Here is a 27,517-nt window from a genome sequence, read left to right on the forward strand (position 1 = left end):
AGGTCGCGTTTCTGCCGCGGCCTAACCCGGCGGGTTTGGAGCTAGAACGGAGCGGCCTGACGAGTCTCAGCCCCTCGGCGTGGCCCTGCGGAGCCTGCTGTGCCCTCACGGGACGGTCACGGCGCGGTGCGCATCGGAGCTGCCCGCAACCCCTCAGGGGCCTGATCCTGCGCTCAGGAGGCTAGTCCTGTCCCCGGGAGCCTGGTCCTGCCCGGAGGAGCTGGATCTTGCCCTCGAGAGGCTGGTCCTACCTCGGGGAGGCTGATCCTGCCCCCGGGAGCCTGGTCCTGCTAAGGAATTGAGATGCCAATGTGTGTTTGAAGTCGTAAGCCAAGAAGTCCCTGTGGCATCAAAAAGCCCAGAGGCTGTGACTTGTTGTTAATGCTGTGTTCCTTTGAGCACAGCTCACCTCTGCACTTCTTCCTTGAGCTGCAGTTCCTTGAACTCCTTTCATTTACGTGTAAGTTTTTCGTTCTCAGTGTGAGTCGAGGTGGTTGTGAGTCAGTTCAGAAGGTGGTGCTGGAACTGAATGGATAAGCTTTAACCTCCTGAACCTGATGTCACTCTAATGAATCTGCATTTAGGACAAATATGTCTTCAAAGGAAAGCTCTTAATTTTCCCTGTTCTCCTGCAGTGCACAGATAAACCTTCTGACAGAGGTGAATCTTTTGGTGGAGACTTTGTTGTCTGAGCCTCAGAGATTTCTGTTGTGTAAACAAGGCAAACTGAGACACCCAAGACTCAACATTTCAGTGAACTTTTTAAGTGCTGAAGGTGTGAAGTCTCTGACGGGTCACTGTCAGTTCTTTGCTCTAACAGCAGCAAATGTCCTCCATGGTGAGAAGTTTAACTCAGGGCCAGATAAAGCCCAAAGAAACTGTGTTTAAGATTATAATAATGGAGTAATACAGGGTAGAGCAAGGATTTTATATGTGTGCCCCAGGCTTTCCACCAGGCTCTGAGAGGAATGGCAGGAGGTGTAACCAGAGCTTTGTTTCCCTTCCCCAGGAGCTTCCTGAGCACATCCAGGGAACTGGGCTGGGTTTTGGGAACAAACTGGTTTTGGGAGGCTGATGGAGCATGTCAGGTGTGTGGGAGTGGTCAGTGGTGTGGGGAAATCCTTGCAGGAGGCTGAGGTTGATCTGCAGCTGTGTAGAGCAATGAGGTGAAACAGTTCACAGTCCTGAAACATCACAGTGACTGAGACTGCAGTGAGTTCTGGCTAAACCTTGTGAGTTTTAGAGAGTTACACACCTTATATTGCTTAAATTTCCCTTTTGTGTCTGATTGTGCTTTGGGAGCTGATGAAATATGTACTTAAGTTCTCATCAAGTTACTCTTTGAGTGATGTAAGATTTGAGGTGATGCTGCCTCTCTGAAGTCTCTTGTGCATAGATTCACGAGCGTTAAGCTCAGGGAGGAGAGATTTAAGTTGGATATTGAGAAGAAATCCTTCCCTGTGAGGATGGTGAGACACTGGCACAGGTTGCCCAGAGAAGCTGTGGCTGCTCCATCCCTGGGAGTGTTCCAAACCAGACTGGATGTGGCTTGGAGCAACCTGGGCTAGTGGAAGGTGTCCCTGCCCATGGCAGGGGGTGGAATAGGCAAGCTTTAAGGTCCTTCCAACCCAATCCACAAGCAAACATGGGGATTTCCCTTTCCTTGGGCTAGGTTAGCAGAGCTGTGTGTCCTGCCACAGGAGGAGGAGGATGGAGGTGCTGAGGCCCACCCTGATCCGCATTGGAGACAGAGTATACCGCAAGAATCTCATCCAGGAGCAGAGCTACCCCCATGATGATGAGGAGGAGGATTTCTGTGCAGGTAAGGAGTGATGCTCCAGGGGTGATCTGGCAGGATGTGCTGCAGGTGAAAACATCAATGCTGAAGACCTAGGGAGCTCTCAGTGTCATCTCTGCTGTCCGCATGAGCACAAATCCCTTGTCTGTGTGGGGGAGTGAGGTGTGCAAGGGGGAGAAAAAGGCTCTGTCTTGTTCCCTGAGGGTCCTGCTGATCAGAGAGGGGGTGGAATCCCAGTTACCCTGAGTAGGTTTGGCTGACCGTCACAGAATCCATCATGTTGCAAAAGACCTCCATGCCCATTGAGTCCAACCTCTGACCCATCAGCACCTTGTCAGCTAGATCAGAGCACCAGGTACCATGTTGAGTTGTTCCTTAAACATCTCCAGGGTGGTGACTCCACCACCTCCCTGGGCAACCTATTCCAATGCCCTATCACCCTTTCTCTGATGAGATTCTTCTTGATGTCTATCCTAAACCTCCCCTGGCACATCTAGAAACTATGTCCTCTCATCCTGTCACTCTGCTTGCTACCTGTGAAAGCTCCAGGCAAAGGGAAAACCAAGCCAGCACTGTAGGTCTATTTTTCCCAGGTTCCTGAAGGGCCTTTCTGTCCTGTAGTGTGAGTCTTTGCAGGTTTGGCAAGGACAGAGCTCTGTCCTTGCAGTGTTTTTGTCTTTCAACACTGGCCTCCTGCCATGCAGCTTTGGGAAGGTGTCACCTTTTTTCGGGGGCAAAATTTTCCTTGTCCTAGTGTGTTTCACTTTGTCTATCTGCCTGTATGTATGTTGTGGTTGGGTGTGAATTGTTGTGGGCACAAAGCTCTGGTGTTATTTCCGAAATGGAAAGGATTGTGGCTATTGTGGCCCTGTTTCTTTCTCTCTGCTTTTTGGTGGGTTGAACAAAGTTTTAACATGGCATTTAACTCCCAAATTCATCCCTGTGTGTGCTGGGAAGGAGATAGGAACTCTTTCTGGATGTTACACACTTGGTACAGTCTGCCCAGGGAGGCTGTGGCTGCCCCAACCCTGGCAGTGTTCAAAGCCAGGTTGGACAAAGCCTTGAGCAACCTGTTCTGGTGGGAGGTGTCCCTGCCCAGGGCAAGGGGTTGGGAGCAGCTATCTTTGAGGTCCATTCCAACTCCTTAACATACTGTAATTTTATGGTATCTGAACCTAGCAGGCACAACTGAGTGTCGCATGGATGAAAAGTGCATCCATTCCTCTGTGGTGAAGCTGTGGGAATGTCTCTGGCTCCCAAAACATTGATCTGAGCCCTTGGAGCAAAACTTTCCTCACCTATTTGTTGTCTTTGGCACTATAAATCCCTGCCCGAGTCTCTGAACAGGCTGGTGAAGAGACGCCTCACCCTGCCAGGAGAAGAGCCCATTCCCACTGTGTTGGGAATTACACAGTTTCCAGCTGAGAGGAAACCTGGGCTGTAGGTGCTGCTTTCCTAGACTATAACTGCTGCTTTCCTAGGCTGTAACTGCTGCTTTCCTATGCCTCATCCCACCAGATTTAGCAGCAATCACTAGGTGTTCTGGAGCTGGCAGCAAGGTGAAATCTAAAGCAGTTAGGCACAGCAGAGAGGAGCCTGTGCCTTGCTTTATTTCACCTTGGGAGAAGCCTGGGAGGCTGCTGTCCTGCAGAGCTTGTCCCAGCCCCTGCAGAGGTTGTACCTGTGCTGTGGTTTCCCTGGCAGGTCCTGGGGACTGCCCGGACGAGCCCTGTGATGCCTTCACGGTGGAGGAGACTGAGAGAGGCTTCCAGTGCCGAGTGGAGGTTCCCAGCCCCTTGTACAAGTGAGCCTGTGTGTGCCTGGGGTTTGTTTGAGCTGCTGCCAGCTGGGGAAGAGGTGGAGCACAGAGTATTTATTCTCTGAGGATCTCTGGACTGTATCCTGTGCTGTGGATTTGGGAAGGGAAGATTGGCAATGCCTGGCTCAGCTCCTCTCCATCCCCGTGGCAGGGACAGCAGGTGGTGCTTGCTGGCTGGCAGCAGTGTTGGAGCATCTCTCCCTTGGAGATAAAAGCAGCAGGGAGGGGAGACAAGGCAGGGGAGGGAGAAGTGGGGCCAGCAGCCTGGCAGGGGGTGTTTGTGAAAGCTTTCAGAGCAAGCACACACCACTGGAATTGGCTGTTGACTCCCATGCAGCATTTACTGGGAAGCCTGCAGTGTTTGAAGCTTTATCTAGGTATTTTTGACAGGTTTATTAGCTGGATGGTTCTGCTGAGGTATAGAGAAGGAAAAGTGGTCCATTGAGTATTTGGATGCTGCAAATAACTACCTTGAGCAAAGGAAAAAGCAGAGAAAGAGCCTTTAGTTCTTCCTCAGCTGGGATGGTGGGGAAAAGGGACAACCCAGCTGACAAATGAGCTATGGCAGGATGTGCTGGGCAGAGCTGTCATGGACCAGCTGACTTGTTTTCAGTTAATCCAGTTGTGAGCCACAGCTAAACATCATTCTGTGGTCTGAGGCTGGACATGTGTGTAGTCCCAGGAATCCCCTCTGTGCCTGGCTGGGGTCCTGCACGTGGAGCTGAGTGTGTGCATCCCTCCAGCACGGAGGTATCCTGTCTGGGGGCTTCAGCTGCCTGGGGCCAGGCTCATCCAGGACATGGTTCATGTCCTGGCTGGACACACTCTATGGACAGTGGCCCAGGAACACCGTGTAACTGTCACTTTATGCCTCCAGGTACATAATTGGGAAGAAAGGAGAGACCAAGAAGAGGCTAGAAACAGAGACTAGAACCTCCATCAGCATTCCCAAGCCTGGAGTGGAAGGAGAGATCGGTGAGTTGAACATGGGTGTTCTCTCATCTGCTCTAGCACAAACACAACTTGGGCAGGGAGGGGGAACAGGAGGTGTTTTCCCTTTAGTTTGTGCTTCTGACACAGCACTGACTCACTTCATGGCCCTGGAAAAATCACTTCACTTTTCTCCAGAGTTTGTTTTTTCTGTCTGTAAATGCCTATAAAGCAGTGAGGATTTTTTTGGGAAAAAGTCTATTTTAATTCACTGAATAGGTTCACTTCTGGGCCCTGAATGACTTAGGAACTGTGGGCCTGAATGTGTTTTCTGGTTTGCTTTTAAAATAGTGCCTTTCCCATTAATAAGAACCAAACTAAACATTCAGGGAAAGTTACCTCCTTGTATATTTATACATGAACTGAACATGTTCTCTAACATGAGGAGTGTTTTGATGACATTGCTGCCATTCTGGTGCTGTCACTTGATCCCCACAGGGAGAGCAGCCTTTCTGCTGCCATATGTTCCCTCTCCTCACTTCTAGGGATTTAAAAAGAAAGGTGTTGCTCCCAAGGGCTGACCCAGGGTGGATGTTTGGAGAGCCCCTTAGGGCATGCTCCAGGGATTGTTGGCACAGTGTGGAGTTGTGGTGGAGCTCTGAGGAGGTAGTTCCAGGGGGATCCTGTGGTGGTACTTCTGCAGAAGTGGGGCTTGACTCCTTCCCAAGAACCTTGAAGGACCATTAGGAAGGTTGAGAGATGCTGAAAACATGTACTAATAGGAAGCCAAGAGAATTTTGCTCCTTGTGGTTCTTTCAAGTTCGAGTGTGCTCTGTTTGGTGCCTTCAAGTGCATGCACAAGCGACTCAGCCCATCTTGATGCTTGATGGATTTGCTTTCCCACTCTGGCTGCCTCTGTGAAAACATGAAGTAATGCTCTGGGAAGCTGAAGGGCTGCTGAATTGATGGACTCTCAGTGGTTGTTCTTTAGGCACTCAGAGCTGACTTCCTTGAGAGCACGGGGACACTTTTTATGATATCATCCTGTCATTGCAGGGCGAAACACAGCTGTGTCAGGAGGCATTTTAAGTCAAGTAGGGAGTCTGTCAGGGTTTCTCTGGGCATGGCTGGCGCTGTTGATCCCTGAGGCTTTCTCAGAGAGCCTGGGACTAACAGCAGAGAGATGCTGTCCTACAGACTTTCCTAGTTCCCTCCTGGTATCTCCTGGAATGTTGTGCTGGTTTGAAAAGCAAACCGGTGAGAGACTCTGAGTCAGAAGTACAGTTTAATATGAACAACACAAATGCAACAGTACAAAAAAAATAACCTGACAGAGTCAGAAAGTAACCTGACACCCTGTCAGTCAGGGTGTAGTTAATAGTAGTCCGATGAAATGGTGCTGCAGTCCTCCTGGAGTGATGGGTTTGTTGGAGCAGTGATCCCGCAGATCCGGTTCTCTCCTGAGGGTCCAGCAGCAGCTCTTGTCCTCTGGGAATCCATCAGGCAAAGGGCTCCCTGTGCTGGTCCAAACCCCGGCTTATATCCCTGTGAGCATGTTTGGCTCCCCACCCCTGGGGTGAGTCACCTCACCTTGGGACAAGGCAATAAGGATCACTGGGAGGATGTGTCCTGCATGGGTCCTTGACAGCCCGTTAATCAGAGACAGCCCCCTGAGGGAGCCATCAGGATTGCCCTGAGGGAGGGACAAGGTGATAACGATCACTGCCCCACCTGCTCTAACAGCTTGTGGAGATGATAATAGAATACATACCATGGATACCCCCACACTGCAACCCAGGACAAATGTTCTTACCATCATAGTATCCTCCAGTATTGATACTTTACAGTGCATGTGTAATGTCACAGTCCGTTTGACTACTGTATTGAGCATGGGCATGGGTGTCTCACTGTAGTCTCATTGAAACCAGGCAGGAACTGCTTTGAAACCAGACAGGGGTTGCTCTGAAGCCATACAGAAGTTGCTGTGTCTCCTTGCAGTAATCACTGGGCAGCACCGGAGCGGTGTCATCTCTGCCCGGACACGGATTGATGTGCTCCTGGACAGCTTCCGTCGGAAACAGCCCTTCACACACTTCCTGTCCTTTGCTCTCAACCAGCCTGCCATCCAGGAGAGCTTCCTGCACTTCAAGGACGAAGTCTTGGAGAAATGCTCAAAGGTAGGAAGCCGCATGGGAATGAATATGCAGTGGGAGCCCTGCAGCAGTGCTGTCTTCAGAGCTTTTGGGTGCTTCCCTTGAAGGCCTTACTCTGTTTTGTAGGAATGCATTTTTACTTAACTTGGTGGATTTGCTGTGAATTTGTTGTGAGTGCTGTTGTGAAATCCCCTGAAAAGTGGAATGGCTCACTTAATAAATCCTTAGTAACTTATTTTGTCCTCCTTGCAGAGTTTCCTAGATGGGAGGAAAGCTAAGATTCCAAAAGAGGATTGGTGGCGGGATTGTTCTTGATAGGAAAGCCACTAGATAATGCAGTGGAGCTTTCTACATTTTATATGGTTTTATAACTGAAACCAGGTAGGGATTCACAAGTTTGCTGCTGCTTCTGTTTCACTTTTCCTTTGGCTGCTGACAGTGGAGGAAGAAGGGTGTCCCTGCTGGAGCTGAGCGAGAAATGACTTGGTAGCACATGCCATCCTGCACATCTCATCGCTTCCCTTCTTCCCCAGGAGACTTTGTGCTGACAGTCCCTCCTACTTGCCTTCAGATCTTGCCTTGGGAGCTGCAGGAAATAGTTAGGCATAGGGAAATGAGGAACAGAATGAAGTGAAAGCTCTGTGTTCCCTGATTTATTTTAGTGTGCTGCTAGTCTGACAGGAGTGGTGTGTCAGGGCTGGGCTGAGGAGAGGGAATGGTGCTATTAAATTGCTGTGTCCCCTGAATCTCCTCAAGGACATCTCTAGGCAAAAGGGAAGAGTTCTCTGTGTGGCTGCTGCAGGTTACATTGCACACACACTGCAGGGTTTTGTGGGCTGATATTCTCCACCTTCGTGTCCGTCACTTCTGCTTGTGCCTTGCCAAGGGGAAAACACAATCTTGCAGATAGCACAGCTTAAAGAGTTTGGTTTCCTATGTCCTCATGCTATGGGTGTGAATTATCTGATATCCTGGGAGATAAGAATTGTTGCTCAAGTTCTTGTGGTCACTTGCATGTCAGTTGCCTCGTCCCCAGGAGCAGCCCTGAGCTGGCTGTGCAACCTTGTCTCTCCTGGCAGATGGGATTTAAGCCCCTCTTCTCCCAGCTGCCTATTCCAGTGATATCTTAGGAACTTTCTATCATTTGGATCTTCCAGCTGACATTAAATACAACTGAAACTGGCCAACAGATCCAGGGATTAGCCAGTGCAGTGCCGAGAGCCCTTTCCTTGGGCTGGGAGGATCATCTATCCCCATTAGCCAGTGGCTCTAGCTGTATTAAATCTCTCCTTTGTGAAAGGAAAGCCTGAAGACGAGGGGGGATGGAAACATCAGCCTGAGGTGGTATTGGCTGGACAGAGTGGTAGACTGGCTCCCTCTGTTGGCTTCTAGTTCCAGGGAGAGAAGGGGAGCTCTTGAAGGGGCTGTGACTTCAGCATGGGGCTCTGTCGTGTTTGATCATACTGTTTTCTCTGGGTTGAGGCTGCCGCTCCCTGTCTGGTGTTCCTTCCTCCTCTTCCACCTGGGCTTATGGCTGTTCCAGTCCTTTCACTTGATCTCCCTTGAGGTCTGGCCCTGCTCTGCTTGAAGCCTTGGCATCCTGGACTCTGTATATGTGATCCTCCTGCACCTCTAGCTACCTGCCAGCAGGTCCCATGGATCTCCCTCATCCCTCCCTCAGTGTGTATCCCACACATACTGCTGGGCTGTAGCTCCCAGGCTGCCTCACTGTCAAATGAATCCTGTCAGTGTCACATTTCTGAGTTGTGCTGTCTTTTATCCATTTTTGCAGCTAATGCTGTTGTTCATACTCTCATCCAGTGCCTCTCATCCTGCAGTACTCCAGCCCTGCACAGGACCAGCCCTTCTCCCTGCAGAGCACTCAGTTTTCCTGCCTCCTGGTCAGGTTGCAGCCCTCCACTGGCCCAGCCTCAGCTGGGGATCTTACTTGCTCTCCAAACCCCTCCTGATCTTGTCTCTGTCACTTTGTTCATCTCTTGCTCACTCTTCAGTGTCAGGTTGTATCCCTGAGGAGACAAGGAGATCTGCCATCCACTTAGGAACATGTTCACAATGTTATCTTGCTGCCTTCCCCCGTCACATTCAGAAACCTTCACGTGCAAACCCTTCACGTGCTCCTTGTCCCAGAAAGCTGCAGCAGCCCAACCTTGGGCAGAGGAGTGCTGAGACCAAGCTGGTCATGTTCATTTTGCCTTCTCTTGCCTGACCCTCTGTCTCTCCTGCAGTTTTTGTGCTGTATCTGGACTGCTCAGAGTCCCATAAGACCCTGAACTGTTCCTGGCACTGCTTACATCAGCTCCAGGGTTCCCATTTTTAGCTTGAGATGTAGAATTCAGCCAGTAACAGGTATTTGGGGGTTGCATATGTGTAGCCTAGGAATACGTAGAGCTTTATTTTCCTGCCCTTCCTTCTCCTGGTATTAGCCAAAGGGTTTCTAGATGTATTTATTGCTGCCTGTTAGGTGGCGGAGTATATTGCAGCCCTGAACGTCTCTCAATCACTCCTTGAGCCAGTAATGCCACTCTAATAGCACTTTATCTCACAGCAGGGTCTGCTGGAGAGCACATCAGTAATGAAAAACAGTCCTTCAAAGCTGTGCCTCACAGAGCAGTAAGAGAGCTTATAGATTTGTCCAAAGCAATGGGATTTCTCAGGATACTTGGAGAAATCTGAATAGGTTTCAGTGACAGAAGTGGAGTTTCTCTTCCTGCTGCAAAACATTGGGTAAACTCCGGTCTTTGAATGAAGAGTAATAATGATAAGGTAGGGAAAACCAGGTGTGTGTATGTGTGTGTGTGTGTGAGAGGATTTCTTCTGGCCATTGAGCATTTGTGAGGGACTCTATTTCTCTCTGAAGCAGTTGCCATGGCAACCATTCATTTATATTTTATAGCATTATGTTGGTAGGTATATGCTTTCTAAGTTCTTTTTGTGTGTGTCTTTAAGACCTTTAAGGAGATAAACCTTATCTTGAAATACAGAACACTTCAGGTATTGTTCATGCCATACAGTCAGGGCTGTCAGGCCATGGAGCAGGGCCAAGGGGAGGCACTTTTGGGGTTTACTTGATACAAACACAGGGAAGTGTCTCACCTGGACAGGCTCATCACTGGTGTGGAAGAGCAGGAGGTCTGCATGACCTTGGGAGTCTCCTCACACAGCCATGTAGGTGTCAGAGTGAGGAGAACTGAGTCGCCTGTCTGAGTGTGCAGGTGGAGAAGGGAAGAGGCTTTGCAGCAATGTTGTTGTGGGAAATCACAGTTGGGTCTGTGCTTTCAGTTGAGTTTGCAGGCTGAACAGGCTGCAGATGTAGCAGGGAGAAGAAACATGATTGCTGTAATATATGGCAACCTGTAAATACCAAACATTGCTAATGAGGTATTCTCTCTTGGAGTGGAAGGGACAGAAAATGGGAGGGGTTTGAGCCTGCAGCTCTTCACTCAATCCGAGGAAAGGCTGTTTTCCTGGCTCCCTCCTTTGTTTGTGGATCAGGGTGGGAGAGAGCATGTAGCTGGCATGCAGTACCCTGCTATTAAGGGAAAACAACCTCCAAAACATAAAGCTGTCTGCAAACACTGGAAGCTCTTAGACAGCAGAGAGGACGCAGACAGGGCGGAAGAGCTGAGGAATTGATCATGTAGAAGGCCTGAAGTGTGTTGTGGTTTATGGTTTCCCTACTACAGGGTCAGAGATTTGGAGGAGCAACATGCTTGGGCTTTGCAAAGAGAGGTGAAGACGCCAGATAAAATCCTCTCTGTGTTCCTTCTAAAGGAGCAGAGCCAAGATAAGAATCTTAAGTAGCAAGAGGAAGGGAAGATGAGACTTTTGAAGTCTGAGTGGAAATGAGTTGGTTTTTTAGCATGATAGGGCAGTGTCAGGGAGAGGCATGAGCTAAAATGGACAGTAACCACATATGGGTGGTGCAGAAATGGATTGTTCTTCCTGCCTCTCAGCACATCCTGGGAGAACCCAAGTTTGAACAGTAAATTGTCAGAGAGACAACAGAATCTGGTTTATGTGTTTGTATCTTCAGTGAGTTCCTGCTCTCGGGTTCCCCTGTGGAATGTGGTGATTCCCTGCTGAGACACCTGAGCTGATGCTCTGCTTTCCTGCTCTGCTTGCATAAACCACTGTGACTTGTGCCATGAGGAGCTGCCCTGTGAGGAGGAAACCAGTGAAGGAGGAGCTTGTCACTGAGAGGCACTCAGAGTATGCCTCTGCCCATCTCTGATGCTGAGTCTCACTTCTCACTCCTGCTTTTCTGGTTGTATCTTACATTGAGAGGCCTACTCAGGTCTTTGGAAGATGTCCGTAAAGCTCCAAAATCACAGTGGTGACAGGATCACATCTCCTGGGATCATTATCCTTAGAGGAAGACATGGCTCTTCCTTAGCAGTAGTTGGTGTTGTCTGGCCCTGCTGGTCCAGCTGCAGGGCTCAGGGCAGCTTCCCATAAGGTAACACAGCAGCTGCTGATGGCATACCATAACCTGGGATTGGAATAAGTGGGTTCCAGCCTTTCTGCATGTCAGTGAGCTGCATCCAACCAGGAAGGGCTGTGAGACACCCGCGGAGACGTTGCTGTTCCAGGGAGAGCTACCTCTGACGCAGCCTCTGCTTTGTGTGTGGGAGAAGTGGGATCTGCTGGCCTGTGAAGAGTAGGGGTGTGAGCAGGATTTCCAGGAGCTGCCTGAAATACTAGGGAGTAACCCAGGAAGATTATGTAGGTCTTGTCCTGCTGGCTGTGCACTGCTGTTCCCCACTCATCTCCCAGCGGCGGGAGGTGGGTTATGGTGGTGATGTGGTGTTGCTTTGTCAGCTCTCAGCCCACACTCAGCTGTAGGAAAGCCCAAGGGAAAAAACCAACCCGGCTTTTGGGGCAGGTTGATGTTTGCAGGGTGCTAGGGTAGAAAATGAAGTTAGGGCTTTGACTTTCTGACCTGCAAACTGCTCTGGTACTGTACCTCCTCTGTGTGCTCTGTGGGAGTGACACTGGCTGGTCGTTCGTGGCGAGGAGAAACCAAACCTTCTCCCAGTTCCTGTTATCCAAGCTGCTGTTTCGTCATGGGCTGAATATTCTCTGGCTATGGATATCATTGGAGAAAAAAAAGGCTGATGGAAAGAAATCATGTCCCGTCATGCATGTTAACAGCAGGATGAATTAAAGGAAGCCACAAGGCTTTTACTGCAGGGAGGGGAAGGTGGAAGAAGTGAGATGGGGCCATCCCTATTTTTGCCAGCCTGTGGCTGCTGGAACAAGGCCCCCAGCCTCTGTGTGGCAGGCTGGCTCATCCCTAGTCCAGCTCTGCTGTAAAGAAGGGTCTGGATGTGGTCATTAGGCATGACAAATGCTGAGTGAGATGTGGGGCATTAAAATCCTGACAGGCTGAGATACTGCAGTGTTTAAACACCTGAAAGGTTTTATTTCAGACTGTGGAGCACAGCTAGAAACCTCAAAGCTGTCATTCTCAGCCAGTGGACTTTTTACAGACAGAGCAAGGCTTCCATGGCCTGGCAGGTTGGCTTCATCTGGAGCTAAAATTGGAGGTTATTTAATGCACTGATGGGAAATGGCCACTAAGTGGAAATAATTGTTTTAATATGGGTGTGTTAACCATCCTGGAGGTATTTTTATAAGCATCTCAGAACAAAAGAGCATATTTCTTAAAGCTGGATGTAACCACTGCTGCACCTGGGAACAGTTCTCCCCCAGCAACAACACACAACTCTTCTTGTAAAGAGAATTTAAACTCAATTCATCTCAGCACACTATAGGGCACCTGGGAAGAAGAAAAATGTAATTATCAGAGCTGGTATTAGCTGTGCTTGTGCTGTGAGGTGCAACCTGTGTTTAGACAGGATTTAGAGACCATTTAGAACTTGTCACTACAGCTAGTTCCAGCTTTATTGCACAAGAAAAATGGACTTAGCTCAAATTTTAAATCTGTGCTGGCTTGTGTGGAGTTCATTGCTGGTGGCAGCTGCTGCCTCGACAGCTGTGGAGGTCTCTCCTCTTGGAGCCCTGTGTGAGTGAGTGCTGCTGGTCCTGCATTACAGCCTGCTCTAAGGAGCTTCCAGGCTGCTGTTCCCAGCCCTAAGGGAAAGGCAGGCAGGGAGCTTGCCTCCCTTTTCAACCTCAAGTCATTACCAACCCAACCAGAGACTAAAGGATTGATGGCAGTGGCTTGCTCTCTATCCTCTGTAGCATTTATCCCTCTGATGGAGGTGTGTAGGTGAGTTCAGACACCTATATGTGATCAACTGACTGATTTGTAGGATCATGGGGTCAGCAGCAGCCTGTTCCAGAACCCTGCAAAGCTCCATCTGACCCTTGGAACATTGGTGCTCCTGAACCAACAAGAGATTCAGAAAGCCTGTGACCTCCTCCAGCGCTGCAAAGAGGACTTTGTGGAGTAAGTGCTGAAAAAGGGATGTATCATCACCAAGGACTTGAGTGGGGGGAAAGCAGCACAGTGTCTGTGACAAGGGACAGTGAAGAGCAAAGCAGCTCAATAGTCTTAACTCTAGGAATTCAGGAAAAGGCTGGAATGTTTCAAATGGGGATTGAGATCACTGAGCAGCCCCAAAGAGCCTGATAGCATCTCACAGCTCAGCTCAAAGCCTCAACACTCCCTGGAAGCCGCTTTCCTCACTTCTATTTGAGATTCAGATTAGATATTAGCAAAGATTTCTTCACGATTAGGGTGGTCAGGCATTGGATTAGGGAATTGCCCAGGGAGGTGGTGGAGTCACCATCCCTGGAGGTGTTTAAGAGGTGTCTGGATCTGGTGCTGGAGGAGGTTTAGGGTTTAGGGGTTACAGCAGTGACAGGTTAATGGTTGGACTCAATGACCTTAAAGGTCTCTTCCAGCCTTGATGATTCTGTGGTTCTGTTTCTCATGTTCATCCCTGTCCTCTCTGTGTGAGCAGAGCTGCTGCTGTCCCTGCCTGCTGCAGGGGGAGGGCTGAGCTCCTTCCCTTCGCATGCTCCTGCAGTGGCTCCAGCACGTCCTTCCCTCCTGCCACAGAGCAGACGCTGAGGTGTCCTTGACACGCATTCCTTGAGCAGGAACTGTGTGCAGGGAAGGCAGCACGAGCCATGGGAGTGATCAGGCTGACACTGCTGCTCCAGGACCTGCTCCAGGACCTCCTGTTAACACCGAGCTGCAGATGTTAGGGCTTTAGCTGCAAATGTGCTCCAATCACACTGTAATTAGCTTATCTCTGTGCAGCTTAGAAATTGGAGATGGCCTGAGGGAGTGGCTTATTTATTTCTTTCTGCCAAGCCTTTGCACACCGAGCACAGAGCTTTCAGATTCATTTCTTTGCTGCCTCGGTGCATGAAGAATTGGCCGTGCTGTGCCAGCTAATAGCTGTGGGAATTAATGCATGGCCAGAATTCATACCTCTGCCTTTAAAATGACAGCTCCAGTCTTTCAGCTGCTGAACAGACATGCAAGTGTGTTTCCAGGGGGAGGCTCTGCCTGCAGTATTTGGGAAGTGGCAGCTTCCTTCTAAGTGGATTGAAGTGAGGCAGAGAAAATCTTTACTCCCCTTTAGTGAAGGGGGAATCAACACTTGAATGTAACCTTTAGGTTGTTTCCCCGCCACACCCGAATAAATATAGCTGGAAAATTAATTTAGGTTTCTTTCCACCCGCACAAACCTTCATTAGTGTTCATTTCCCTTTCTGAGTACAGGAAGTGCCTTGTGAAGGTAGATGTGCCCTTTTGGGCCTTTTTTGGGAATACATGACCTTTAGTGTTGTCAGTGTGATGTGCATAACAGTACATTTGTGCTCTTTTCCTCCCAGTAAGTGTACTGGGAGGGGAAACCACATTTTCCTTATTCCACTGAGGAATTTTGGCTGGGAACCTCACTTGGGTGAGACCTACAGGAGGGAGCAAGGTCAGAGCAGAGTCACCTCACCTTGTTACCTTGTGTTGGCGACATCTGCCTGCCTAGACACTCCCGTCCTTCCCAGGAGACATCCCTTGCTCCCAGGGGCACCAGCCTCCCCGGGATGCTCTGATGGGAAAGGCAAGGAGGAGGTGTGTTGGGGAAACTGATACACTCCACAGTGTGTTTGCAGGTGTGGGAGTGCACATCACATTTTCCTGCAAGAGGACCTGGAGCTGATTTAAAACCAGCTTTATTCCAGCATTTGTGAGTGGATGTTGCAGTGTACTTTGAAGTGTGTTGTGTAAGGAGTACCTTTCCTGGGGAAAGTCAGTGGCTGTGTCATGATTGCTCACTTCAGAGGCAAGGCAGGAGCCTCTCTGGAATGAGAGCCTGTGCCACTTTACTGCTGGTGGGTTTGCTGACATGTCAGTGGAGATCTCAGCCTTGAGGTGGCCTGTGAGCACTGACAAGTTGACTTAATGTGTGTCTGAAACACTCAGTGTATGAATTTAAATCACTGTACTTCCCAAGGTGATAAGACAATAGCAGCCAAAGCCTTTGGAGCTTTAGGAATTAGGGAGCCTTTTTTGGTTTGTTTTTCATTGCAAACAAGCTGAAAGTTATGGAAAAGAGAAGAACATAGTGGAGGTCACTGCCCTGTATGGTCTATATAACATTTAAGTTCTGCTCAGCCTCCAAATGGTGTCTAATTACAGCAATAAAAAGCATCTGTTATCATTCCCTTAGTAACCCCAAATATCGAGGGTGTGCATCAGTGTTGCATTTCAAAAGCAGGTGTGACATTTTGCTTTTTAACAGAAGGTATTCCTTGGGTTCTAGCCAAATCACTGGAGGCAAACCCCTGGCTGTGGAAGTGGCAGGAGTGGAGTACATGAATGATGACCCTGCTGTGATGGATGTCCTTTATGCCCAAGTGCACATGAAGGATGGCTCAGACAGGTGAGTCCCCACACTCCTCTCTTTCCTTCCCCCTGGGTGTGCCAGGGAAGCCCCTGAGGCTGGTGAACTCTGCTGGCTGCACTGGGGTCAGCAGTCAGGAAGATGAAGTCATCCTCACTTCCTAAACAGGTTAAGGCAGTGATGTGTTTGCTCTTTCCATCAGTCACTGGTGGTGTAGCTGAGAGATGTCGTTTGTTCCTGCAGCAGCCTGTCAGGGTGAATAATGGAGTCACAGCTCCTGCAGGGATCAGATGACTGAGGAGACACTCCTGAGATGACTTAGCAGGCAGGACCACTTGGCCTCTGCTGTCTAGTTCCCAACCGGCAATCCAGATTATTCTGGACAGCCTGGCCTGTTCTGCAGCACTGAATTATTCCTAAAGCCCAGTTACACCAGCAGGTCCTCAGGATGGCATGACTTGATTGCAGACCTGGTTTTTGTGTGTGTAGCAGCCTGGAACAGGCACTCGGTGTGAAATCTCTGCTGAGCTGCTGCTGGGAAGTCTTGAAGCTGGTTGGTGTCAGTGCTGTTCACCACTGTGGCTGATGGATTTAACTCTACAGGCAGCACTGCCTGGGATGTGGCAGTGTCTGGACAATCTTCCTCTACCTTGTTTTGGAGAATTGTGTCACCAGTGGCAGAACCACCTTTTGCCTTGGTGCTTTCTGGAACACTGAGGAAACATGGAGGGGACTTGGAGCAACCTGGGCTAGTGGAAGATGTCATAGTATCATAGTATGTTAAGGGGTTGGAATGGAGCTTAGAGATCATCCAGTGCCAACCCCCTGCCCTGGGCAGGGACACCTCCCACCAGAACAGGTTGCTCAAGGCTTCATCCAACCTGGCTTTGAACGTGGCAGGGGGTTGGAACTGGATCTTTAACATCCCTTCCAAGCCAAACCATTGTGGGATTCTATGACTAACATAAGAGTTGTTGTCCTCCATGCTGCCAGTTGCTGGAAAGAAGGTAGGGTAGTAGCCAGAAGAGCTTCAGCCTTCTCTCTCTGAGCCTCAGCCTTGTCTTTTCGTGACAGCACTGCCCTTTTGTTGTATATTCCCCTTGCCAGAGGACAGCAGGAGTTGCAGAGGAGCACGGAGCAGTGCAGGTGGAGAAGCGAGGCTATGAGCAGGGATTCAGGGAAGAAGGGACATGCTCTGGCATTTCCTTTCCCTGAGGGCTGAGGAGCCAGGAGAACCCTGCTTCAAACTGCTCTTTAGAGGCTGTGTTGAAGGAAGAGATGGGAAGTGAGATAAGGAAATGGGTGGGAGAATGACAATGTAAGAATTACTGGGAGGCAGTAGGGACTGAAATATTTTTCTTTTTCTTGGCTCTTCCACTTTGAAGTCTGTCCTACCCTGAAAGAGGTGAGATGAAATAAGCAGGGGTGGGTGGAGCACTAGGGCAAGCTAGAGATCAGCCAGGACACAGAGCTCAGGGAGAAAGAAGGCAGGAGCACTCAGAAAGATGAGACAGAGGCAGACACAGATTGACCCAAATGCCCTTTGGTGGGTTTGTTGTAGGGAGCATCTGAATGTCAGCTCTGAGAGCTGATAAGAGCCTCATCTCCTGAGTCACTGAGCTTTGGGTCTCTCGGAGGTGCTGGTTTCCTGATTGCATCTGGAAATGAATCCCTGGCCTGAGGAGCTGCTGGAGGAATCCTGCAGAGCATGAGTAGGGCCTGAACTGACAGTGCTGCCTGCCTACCTCTGAGGACAGCTTGAGTTGTTGGTACTAGCCCCCTGGGGTGTTTCAGGTGCCAGCTGTAGGCCTTCTGCTAAGAGCCCACTCAGCCATGATGCTAGACAAAGTGCTGATGTGCACCAGGAGTGGCAGAGCTGCTTTGGCCAGGGAGAGCAGTGAGGGCTCAAATCCACCTTGCCTTGAAACTTGAAATGTTGCCCCTCCATCCCCTAGGAAAGGGCTGATGTCTCGTTCACAGGTATCTGTTAGCTGAGGTTTTGACTAAAGCCGTACCTCACGCTTTGCATGGCACCTGTGGGCAGCCAGGCCTCTCTTCACAATTCCTGTTCTGCCTTTTGCACAGCAATGGGCTCAGAGAGGGCAAAGCAACGTGAAATTTAATCCTTGGCCCAGGCTGCTCCTGCCCTCACCTGTAAATTAATTCATCTGCTACTTCTCCCCTAATACAATTCCTTCAGCGCTAGCCAGCAGCCAGAAAAACATTTAGCTTTGCAGAGGGGAAAGAAAGTATTTTTATGTTGATGGAGAGCAGCTTTTGCTTCTTTGAGATTCCAGCAGACAGTGTTGGACACACAGTGAATATAAAGAGGGGACAAGTGGTGATCCCTCCAGAAAACTCTCTTTCCTGGCCTGCAAGTCCAGTCATTGCTGAGCAGCTCCTTGCACCACGTGCCTGCTGACTCCTGCTGTGCCTTGCTCGGGGAAATGGGGAAAGCAGACAGAGAGGAGTTTCTGGGCTGCAAGGCCAAGACTAGAGGAGAGCAGCAGCCATGTGGCTTGCTGCGCTGGCTCAGGCTGCTGCAGCCTGTGTTTGGGAGAGGTGTGTGCCTTCCTGTCTCATGCGAGATGTCCTGTTGGCCCTGTGTGGTTCCTGGCATGGCTGTGGGGTGGAGTTCCTTCCTGATCTTTGGATGATCTCGATCAGCTTAAGCTGTAAAGCAGGAGATTTGATTTATCCTGACTTAGCTTGCATAACTGCAGACAGAATTCGGGGTTGACAAGCCCTTCTGCACATAGAATGGCTCAGACTGAAAGAGGGATCATGCTCTGATGCCTCCCACATGGCAAATAATTTCCATTATAATTCATTCTAATTTGTTTTATTTCCTTGATTAACTTTATAAAGCAATAAAGCACCATTTTCACTTGAGCTATTCTCTGCTAATTTGTTTTAGTATTGTCTGTAATGATATTCATTTAATCTTTGTCACTGCTAATTTTAAAAATCACTGAAGGAAAGCCAGGAAATGGTGGAAAACCAGGAGAATTGGTGGTTTGAGGGTCTAGAAATGGTCACATGGGGGTGACAGCCCGTGAGGGGCAGCACAGAGCAGTGCTGGTGCAGGAACTGGCACCTGGAGCGTGGCAGCCCAGGCTCTGGGGGCTGGGCTGGGACCAGCCACACTCTGCTGCAGCTCAGACACCCAAGTGGTGGGACCTCAGCCCTTGGACGTGCTGAGGGAAGCTCAGATTCCTCTGCATAAATACCCTCTGGCCTTGTGTTTGGAAGCTCTTGTTCTAGCACATCCTCACTGCTTTGGGTAAGGCTCAGGAGCTTCAGGAATCTTTCAGAGACAGCAGCAGCCTGGAAGTTCCTTTGGCTCTTCAGACATAGGATATATGAGCATGCTTCCTTCCAGGACCTGAAGGAGCTCCAGGGAAGCTGCAGAGGGACTCTGTGTTAGTAGAAGGGATCAGGTAGGTAGCAGAGATGCCTTTGTTCGTCTGTGTACAGCTGTTGGAGCAAGTCCAGAGGAGGCCACAAAGCTGATCAAAGGACCTTCCTTATGAGAGAGTTGGGGCTGTTCAGCCTGGAGAAGAGAAGGTTGTGTGGAGACCTCAGAGCAACCTGCCAGGATCTGAAGGGGCTCCAGGGAGTCTGTGTTAGGAGCTACAGTGACAGTACAAGGAGTAATGGGCATGAATTGAAAGAGGGAAATTTAGATGAGATCTTAGGCAGAAGTTTTGGCTGTGAGGGTGGTGAGACACTGGCACAGGTTGCCCAGGGAGGCTGTGGCTGCCCCAACCCTGGCAGTGTTCAAAGCCAGGTTGGCTAAAGCCTTGAGCAACCTGTTCTGGTGGGAGGTGTCCCTGCCCAGGACAAGTTTGGTACTGGATGATCTCTGAAGTCCATTCCAACCCCTTAACATTCTATGATTCTGTGTGCTGTGATCCCTGGCCTGCTTCTGCTTCCTGTCCTAGGACAGGTGTGCCCACAGATCCAGCAGCCACAGCTGCTCTCATCCCTGTCACGAAGGTGGGAGTAAGTCCTTTTGTTCTCCTTGCTCAGTTGCTCCAAATGTGGAGCCTTCACCAGGCTGTGCTGTCTAGGTTGATGCCCTCTCTCATCACATCCTGGGCACTCCCATAAATCCAGCCCAGTGACTGGGTTGCTTATTTGGGACAGGGAGGCTCCAGGCTCCAGCAGATCCTCTGGGACTGAAGATGGCAAAGCCCCTGTGGAACTGCAGATCTTAGCATTTGCAAGGAGAGTCACAGTGTGTTCCTGGCAGTGGAGAGTTGCATCCCTCAGCTCCTAGGAACATCTGTCACTGTGAGCAAGTCCTCTGCTGTGCTAAATCTGCCCTTCCTCCTGGAGTACTTGCAGCAGAAGCAGTTGTGGAGGAAGCTTTGGAAACAGCCAGAACTCAGCACTGGAACTGAATCCCGGTGGCTCTGCTCCCTTTCCAGCAGGAACTATAACTCCCTTTCCTGTGTGCATGCAGAGACTTCATTTCACACTTGCTGCCCCCTGGCTGAATAGCCAAAAGCTGATGATGCAGGAACTTCTCTTTGGTTGACATGTTCCTTCTCTTTGTGCCTCCCCAGGCTGCAGGTGATTGCAGATCAGCTGGTGGAGAGGTTTGTGGCCTCGGGCCTGATGCTGAAGGAATGGGATAGGGTGAAGCTGCACGCTACAGTCATGAACACTCTCTTCAGGAAAGATCCAAGTAGGTACAGATCCTTCATCCCTACTGATAAATGCATTTCAAGTAGTGCCACTGCTCAGCAAATGCTTCTGTTGTTTGATTTCTTCAGTGCTGTGATTTTTCTTAAGCTCAAGAATACCTGCAGGGCTGTGGGAGAATGGCAGGAGGGAAAACCCAGAGGAAGATGAAAAAGCAATCAGCAGATTCATAGGTTCCAAAACCTTGGCACCCAGTAGCACTCACAGGATCTGGGATAGGGAGGAATGTGTTCAAGGAAAATTATAGGATATCCTGACTTGGAAGAGACCCACAAGGATCATCAAGTCCAACTCCTGCCCTGCACAGGATACCCCAACAATCCACCATGTGCCTGAGAGCATTGGCCAAACACTCCTTGAGTTCTGTCAGGCTTGGGGCTGTGACCACTGCCCTGGGGAGCTGTTCCAGTGCCCAAACACCTTCTGGGGGAAGAACCTTTGCCTAATATCCAGCCTAAACCTCCCCTGGCACAGCTCCATGCCGCTCCCCAGGGCCTGTCACTGGTCACAGAGAGCAGAAGTTGGTGCTGCCCCACCATGGCCCCTCCTGAGGAAGCTGCAGACCCCTGAGGTCTCCCTTCAGCCTTCTCTTCCCCAGGCTGACCAGATCCAGTGCCCTCAGCTGCTCCTTGTGTAGGTGAGGTCTTGTGCTCTCTGTGCCCCAGCATTAAACTGAAATTCAGTAATGACTCCATGTGCTGTGCTGACCTTTAAACAAGATGAAAACATAATCCTCTTTGGTCAAGTTCAAGATTGCCCATTGGTTTAGGAATGTGATTCCAGGGCCATTCTCCTTAAATCAGACGCAGACACTGCAAGGCTGAATGGGAGCTACTCTTAAGTGGATGGTGTCTGCCATGTCTGCCAAGAGATTGTCTGCTCTGGCAGTCTGCAGCATCATTCTTACCACATTACTTTATAAAGCAGCCTCAGAAGCATCGCATTTGGGGAGGGGCAGTGTGTTACAGCCTGGTTTTCTATGTGCAGACATGTGTGTGCTCTGGCACAGTGCCCATAGCTTGTGTTGGGAATTCTCTGAGTTCTGCTGCCTCTCTGAGTGTGTGTGTGGACAGTGAGCTCAGCAGGTGATGTGTGTCATGGTTTTCTGGGCAGACTCAGGCTCTGACAGCTGCTGAAGTCAGAGAACACACTGAGGTGGGAGAAACCATGAAAAGTTAGGGCTTAGGTCTTGAATTGAGCCCCAAAAACGTGAGCCCAAAGTGCTGGTATGTCTGTCAGTGAGGGGAGAGGCACATGGACAGCTCCCTCTGACATTCTGAGCCTGGATTCTGCACAGCCCCATGAGGCATGTCAGGCATTCAGACACAATGGGGAGAGCATTCCGCAGGCAACCCTGGAAGTCGAAGTCGCTTGATATTCCAGGCAGGATTTGAATAGCAGCCTGGATGGGAGGGAGACCTCAGAGGCAATGCTGGAGATGAAAGAGAACTGCTGAATCTATTTCTTGAGTGAGGTAGAGGTCCTGTGGAAAGAACAGATCATGTACTTGGGGATTATATAAAACCCCAGACATGCTCTGGGGAAATGGCTGCAAGATGTAGGCACTTGGCAGTTGCCCTGGGCCTGGGTTCTGAGCTGATTGCCTGTGTGTGGCTGTGTGCCCACTCTGCAGGAGCATCCACACCACATGGATGTGCTTCCCAGAGCAGGCAGCAGAGGTTTGTATTGGTGCCATTGTGTTGGCAATCTCAGCCTGGAATTTGGGGTTGTTCCAGGCCGTGGAACATGCCTCTCACCCTGGCATGGCAGGATGTGGGATTAAAATCAGCCACAGGGAAGCAGGTGTGTTGCACTGAGCCATCAGCCCCACAGGATCACCCTGGCAATAGCTATGGTTCAGAATCTTTCCTCCAGGTAACAGGTGATCCTGATAGACACACCAACTCCTGCCTTATTCCCTTCAAAATCCAAGTGGAAGTGGTTGTTTTTGCACTAAGAACTGGGCAAATATGGTTTATTAGCTGGCAGCTGATTCTGGGGAGGGAGAGTGGGGGGGGTGAGGTACAGTACACAGAGTTCTCCCATCTGAAGCTCATTCTGGTGGTGGCTTTTCCCTCTACAGCTGAAGAGAGAAACAATCCAGTGCCTGGGAAATCATCCCTCAAGGAACGGGAGTCATTCGATGGCCGAAATATCCTCAAGGTCAGTATGGAACCAGGAGGGAAATTGAGCCAACTGTGGGTATTGCACAGCCAAAAGAGGTTCAAACACCTCTTCAAGGCTGCTTTTGTCTGAGGCTTACGGGATCTCTCCCAGGGGAAGGGGGAAATCTGTTTAGAAAACAAAAAATGCAGATCACTGGTAATTGGGAGCATTACAGCATTTAATAGGAGCTCCTGAGGCTCGGAGCAGGAGGATGGATCAGGAATGCTAAGTGGGTGTTGGTGTTGTCCTTTACTTCGCTCCTGTTTTACCCTGGAGACTGAGGCTCGTGTTGATTCTCAGCCCACCAGGAAGAAGTACTTTGTTGCTCTTGTTCTACTCTCTCATATATATTTATGTAACTAAAACCCACTCCTGTTTCATTTATTCTTCTTCTTGTTTTTAATCTCTGCTATGAATTTGCATGGGCTTGCTCCAGAAAAGCAGCAGGCAGCAGTGGGGAGTTCCAGCAGCCAGGATCTGAGGGCTCTGGCAGGGATCAGAGGGTGGAAAACACAATCCCCCAGACCGTGGAGGTGGGTCAGGCTCAAAGGAGAGCATCCTGCAGCCTTCCAGGCTTAGCCAGCCTGGGTTGGGGCTGCAGGCAGCTCTGCTGCTCATCCAGATGGCTGTGGCAGACTGATGCTGTGCTTCCTGACCCCTGCAAGTGTCCAGAGAGAAGAGAGATGCACAGAGGAGCAGAAATGGGAAATAATACTGGGTTGTAAGCAAATTTGCAATCTTTGTTATGTGAGAGGATTTGTTGCAGGCTGCTCTGATAAGAGGGAGTGAGTACAATGAATGGATACATTTGGGAACTGTTAGGAGATATTCTGGCAACAAAGAGACATGAGAGAGGATGCAGCCTGGGTGGGAGCTGGACAGCCCAGAAGGACTTTAGAGTTCTCCCAGAGGAGGGAAAGGGTGTGCTTTGTTTGTATTTACAGGTTTAATAATGTATTAGGCACTGGCTGCAGGGGGATGTGAAGGCAGGGAGTGGAACTGATTGATCTCCTCTGTGCAGAGGACAAATAAAGGGACCAAATTAGGTTAAGCTCCACTGTCCTCAGACGGTCTGTGCCAGCGCAGTGTCATGACTCAGCGTCGCCACATGTTGAGTGTGCCGTGTGAGGCTGCAATATTGCAGGCTGGAGGGGAAAGCCACAGACCTGGTCCCTTTCTGACTGAGATCTGGGAACTTTGGGGAGCTTGGGGAGCTGGCTCTGAACAGGGGAGGTGTGTGCCAGAAACCCTGAGTGCCTGCAGGGACTCGGCTTCCACGGTGTTCACCTTCAGTCCTTTCTCTTGCTGCTTTTCCTCAGGCTTTGGAGACACATAAACTGTGGGTCAAACTGCTGCTCATCCCAAAGCATTTGTGACTGGGAAGGCATTAACTGTGCTCCCTCTGCTGGTCACACCATCTGTGGAGTCTGAGGATCTGCGGGGTATTCACAGTTTCATAGAATGTTAAGGGGTTAGAATGGACCTTAGAGATCCTCTCGTGCCAACCCCCTGCCCTGGGCAGGGACACCTCCCACCAGAACAGGTTGCTCAAGGCTTCATCCAATCTGGCTCTGAACACTGCCAGGGTTGGGGCAGCCACAGCCTGCCTGGGCAACCTGTGCCACTGTCTCACGACCCTCACAGGGAAAACTTCTTCTTGATATCTAATCTAAATTTCCCTCTTGCAGTTTATCCCCATTATAAATTGTGGTGGTCTTCAAAATGTCTCTGCCCTCCCTCCAGTGGCTCCTTCTTATCCTCCATGCTCTCTGAAACATAAGCCAATGCATTTTTAAGGCTCCTAATTGACTTTGCTGTGACGTAGCTGAGGGAGCTGCAGGCTGTTTGGACTGTTGGTAATTACTTCAAAGCATGTCTTGCCACAAGAAATGTCATCCTTCTCTCCCACCTCCACTGCATCTCCTAACCTGCTGGCTTCCATTTCCCTTTGCTCTCCCACGTGCCTGCAGCAGAACGGTGGCATTAATTAATTACATGAGTCATAAATAGCTTCAGGCTTCTCAGCAGAGCAGCCCAGCCTCAGGGAGCCACTGATGCATTCCAGCATGACCTTGCAAGGATGCACCACTTCCCTCCCAGCCCCCTGTGATATCTATTATTTAGCTGGTGCTGGGGGAGTCTGCCCTCTCACAGAGTGGCTTCATTAACTTGTGCAGCAGGATCTAACCTTTTAATGGCTGTGGCTGCAGCCAGGCAGGCTGGTAGGAGGCAGAGTGGTGTGATTCCGGGCAGTGGGACTGCCATTGCTATGTTGATGGCCCTGTTCCCACCTGGAAAGCTAACGAAGCATGGCTGCTGCTAGGAGGGCATGAAGTACAATGGGTACAAATTGAAAGAGGGAAAATTTAGGTTAGATATTAGAAGTTTTTTCTTGTGAGGGTGGTGAGACACTGGCACAGGTTGCCCAGGGAGACAGTGTTCAAAGCCAGGTTGGATGAAGCCTGGAGCAACCTGGTCTGGTGGGAGGTGTCCCTGCCCAGGTCAGGGGGTTGGGGCTGGATGATCTCCAAGGTCCATTCCAACCCCTAAAATTCTATGATTCTATGAAGTGGGAAAACTTGGGTTTCATCACTCTCATTCCTGTAGGGCCAAAGGCTTTGCCAAGCTGAGGGCAGGACTGAGCCATTGGAGCACGGAGCTGTCTGAGGCTCCCTGTGGTCCAAGCTGGTGTGTGTGTGCAGATGCTCTGGCAGCACATGTTTGCTGTTAGCATGCCTGTGCTACCCCAGGCTCCAGCTGATATTTTGCTTTCAGCTGAACTAATCAGAATTTTATCTAATAATCCTTTGTTCTCCCTGTTCTGCAGCTAAACACACACTCCTGGTGGTGCTAATAACTGGTTGTGCAGGACGGGGCCTTCCCACACTGCTCAGAAAATAGATTCTGTAGGATGAACTGCGTTCAGGAGTTTAAATTACTTCTGTCTTGAAGGATATCCATGGAAAAGGCTTCCTGGTATAGGTGGAGCTGAGAGCCTAAGGGATTAGGTGACCCAAGAGCTGAGCAATTCGTGTCTCACAAAGCTTTGGCTTTGTGCTGGTGTAGTCTAGTCCCTGGGGATGCGTTATGGACCGCTTCCTATGGAGCAGTGAGAGGGAATGACCATGAGCTGAGACTGGGGAGAGTCAGATTAGATGTTAGGGAAAATGTTTTCCCTGTTAGGGTGTCCAGGCACTGGAATATTGCCCAGGGTGGTGGTGGAGTCACCATTCCTAGAGCTGTTTAAAAGGTGTCTGGAAGATATGGTTTAGGGGTTACAGCAGTGACAGGTTAATGGTTAGACTCGATCTTAGAGGTCTCCTCCAACCTTGGTGATTCTGTGTACTGGAATATTGCCCAGAGAGGTGGTGGAGTCACCATCCCTGGAGGTGTTTAAGAGGCATCTGGATCTGGTGCTGGAGGATATGGTTTAGGGGTTAAGGGTTCTAGCAGTGACAGGTTAATGATTGGACACGATGATCTGAGAGGTCTCCTCCAACCTTGATGATTCTATGAGTGTATATTCCTTCTAAGGTGGAACACTTCAGTCAGGTACCGAAGTCTTGCTCTGGTCAGGACCAAAGCATCTCATCTCTTGGAGAGCAGAGGGAGGAGGCAATTCCCTGCTGAAAGGCAGCAACAGCTCCTTCCCCATGAGGACAGGCAGCAGCCTGGCCTGGGAGGAATGAAGGTTTGGCATGTGCCCCTGTGCCCTGCCTCCCCCTTGTGTCCTTGGTGGCTGTGTGCCCTGTGTGGCAGCTGGCACAGCGCTGGCATGGAGTTGGCCGGGCCAGCTGCAGCATCTCCGGAGCCAGGCTGGGCTGCCTCCGGCCCTTTGTTTGTGTGGCCTGCTGAGACAGCTCAGGGCTGCACTGAATAAATAAAAATGGGCAGAAATGCAGAGGCACTGCCTGGCCAAAAGTCTCTGCTCTGCATTTCAGGGAAAGGGAGGCTCACAGGAGGAGGAAATCCACCTAGGGTCTCTCTGGGTTAAAATGGAATGGTTTGGGCTTGAGTTGAGGTCTGAGGAGTAAAAGAATGGTCTTTGCCACGCTCAGACAAGAAGGCAGCAAATTTTGAGTATGGAAAAAGCTGAACCCTGCTGCTTAGCACAGATCTGTGCATTAACAGCTTACAAGATTAAATATTGAGGGAACAGCTACTGAGGTACAGCAGCAGAAAGCTGCACATCTTATGTCTTAGGGCATTAGGGGAGACTTTAAGCTGGGATGGGAGACTGGGAACTGGATCAGCCAGTGACACATGCTGCCGTGCCCTGGCCCAGCAGCAGGGCTGGGGGAGTGCTCTGGGAGGGCTTCAAGGTCAGACAAGGCATAATTTGATGAGGCTCCTTCTCTTTTGAGTATTAAATTATGGGTCTGTATCTGCTTTCACTTGGAGCAGTGGGAAAGTGCATTTACTGATGGATATTCTGAGGTTACTGGAGAGCTGACTAAAGCAAAGGAATCTGGTGGTGTACTCTGTTACCATGTCTGTCCTGCTGAGTGAGAACAGTGCAGTGGCTGTGGCTTGCATTAGCTCAGTTTAAGACATTTGATGCAATGCTATAAAGAGAGATACAGTGAGAAAGGGGGTTTATCCAAGCCAAGGGGTTTCTAACCCATCAAAATACCCCAAACCTACCAAGCACTAAACCCATTAACATGTGCCCCTGTGTGGAGCCAACGCCACGTGCAGGGGAGGAGTGCAGCCATCAGAACACACTCCTGTGCAACTTTTGTTTGTGGGTTTAAGGAGGCAGAGACTTCTCCTGATGTATTTTTAAGCTGAGGTGAAATCAAAAATCCAAATAACCAGCGTTAGTAGAGGATCAAGACTGCCTGGTGTTCGGAGAGGGTGAGAACATCTTGTTATCCTCAGTAGGTGGGAAAGGTGTAGATCCGAAGTAGGACTGGCAACTGGAGCAAATACCTGATGGGAATTGGCTGCTTGGACAGTTCAGAGTCAAAAATACAAAACAAAAAGTCCACTGGGGTGAGAAGAGACTGAATAAGAGATTGTGGTGTGACAATAATATTCCTTATTCAGGACTAAGGCAGCACTTGCCTCTCCTTGGTTTTCCAGAGGAATCAAAAGC

The 27,517-nt window shown here is 49.9% G+C and overlaps 1 protein-coding gene across 1 annotated transcript; it reads left to right on the forward strand.

Moving 5' to 3' along the window:
- Positions 1–1,710: 1,710 nt before the first annotated feature.
- On the forward strand, positions 1,711–22,416 carry ASCC1 (activating signal cointegrator 1 complex subunit 1; the record flags this gene model as incomplete). Its single annotated transcript, XM_009070363.1, has 8 exons — positions 1,711–1,822; positions 3,503–3,602; positions 4,495–4,592; positions 6,546–6,724; positions 12,997–13,133; positions 15,463–15,582; positions 20,115–20,236; positions 22,337–22,416. Coding segments are annotated over exons 1-8 (948 nt in total), but the record flags the coding sequence as incomplete, so codon positions are not given.
- Positions 22,417–27,517: the final 5,101 nt, after the last annotated feature.

This window comes from Acanthisitta chloris, unplaced genomic scaffold (genome assembly GCF_000695815.1).
Source record: "Acanthisitta chloris isolate BGI_N310 unplaced genomic scaffold, ASM69581v1 scaffold43872, whole genome shotgun sequence".
In the NCBI taxonomy this organism is placed as follows: Eukaryota; Metazoa; Chordata; class Aves; order Passeriformes; family Acanthisittidae; genus Acanthisitta; species Acanthisitta chloris.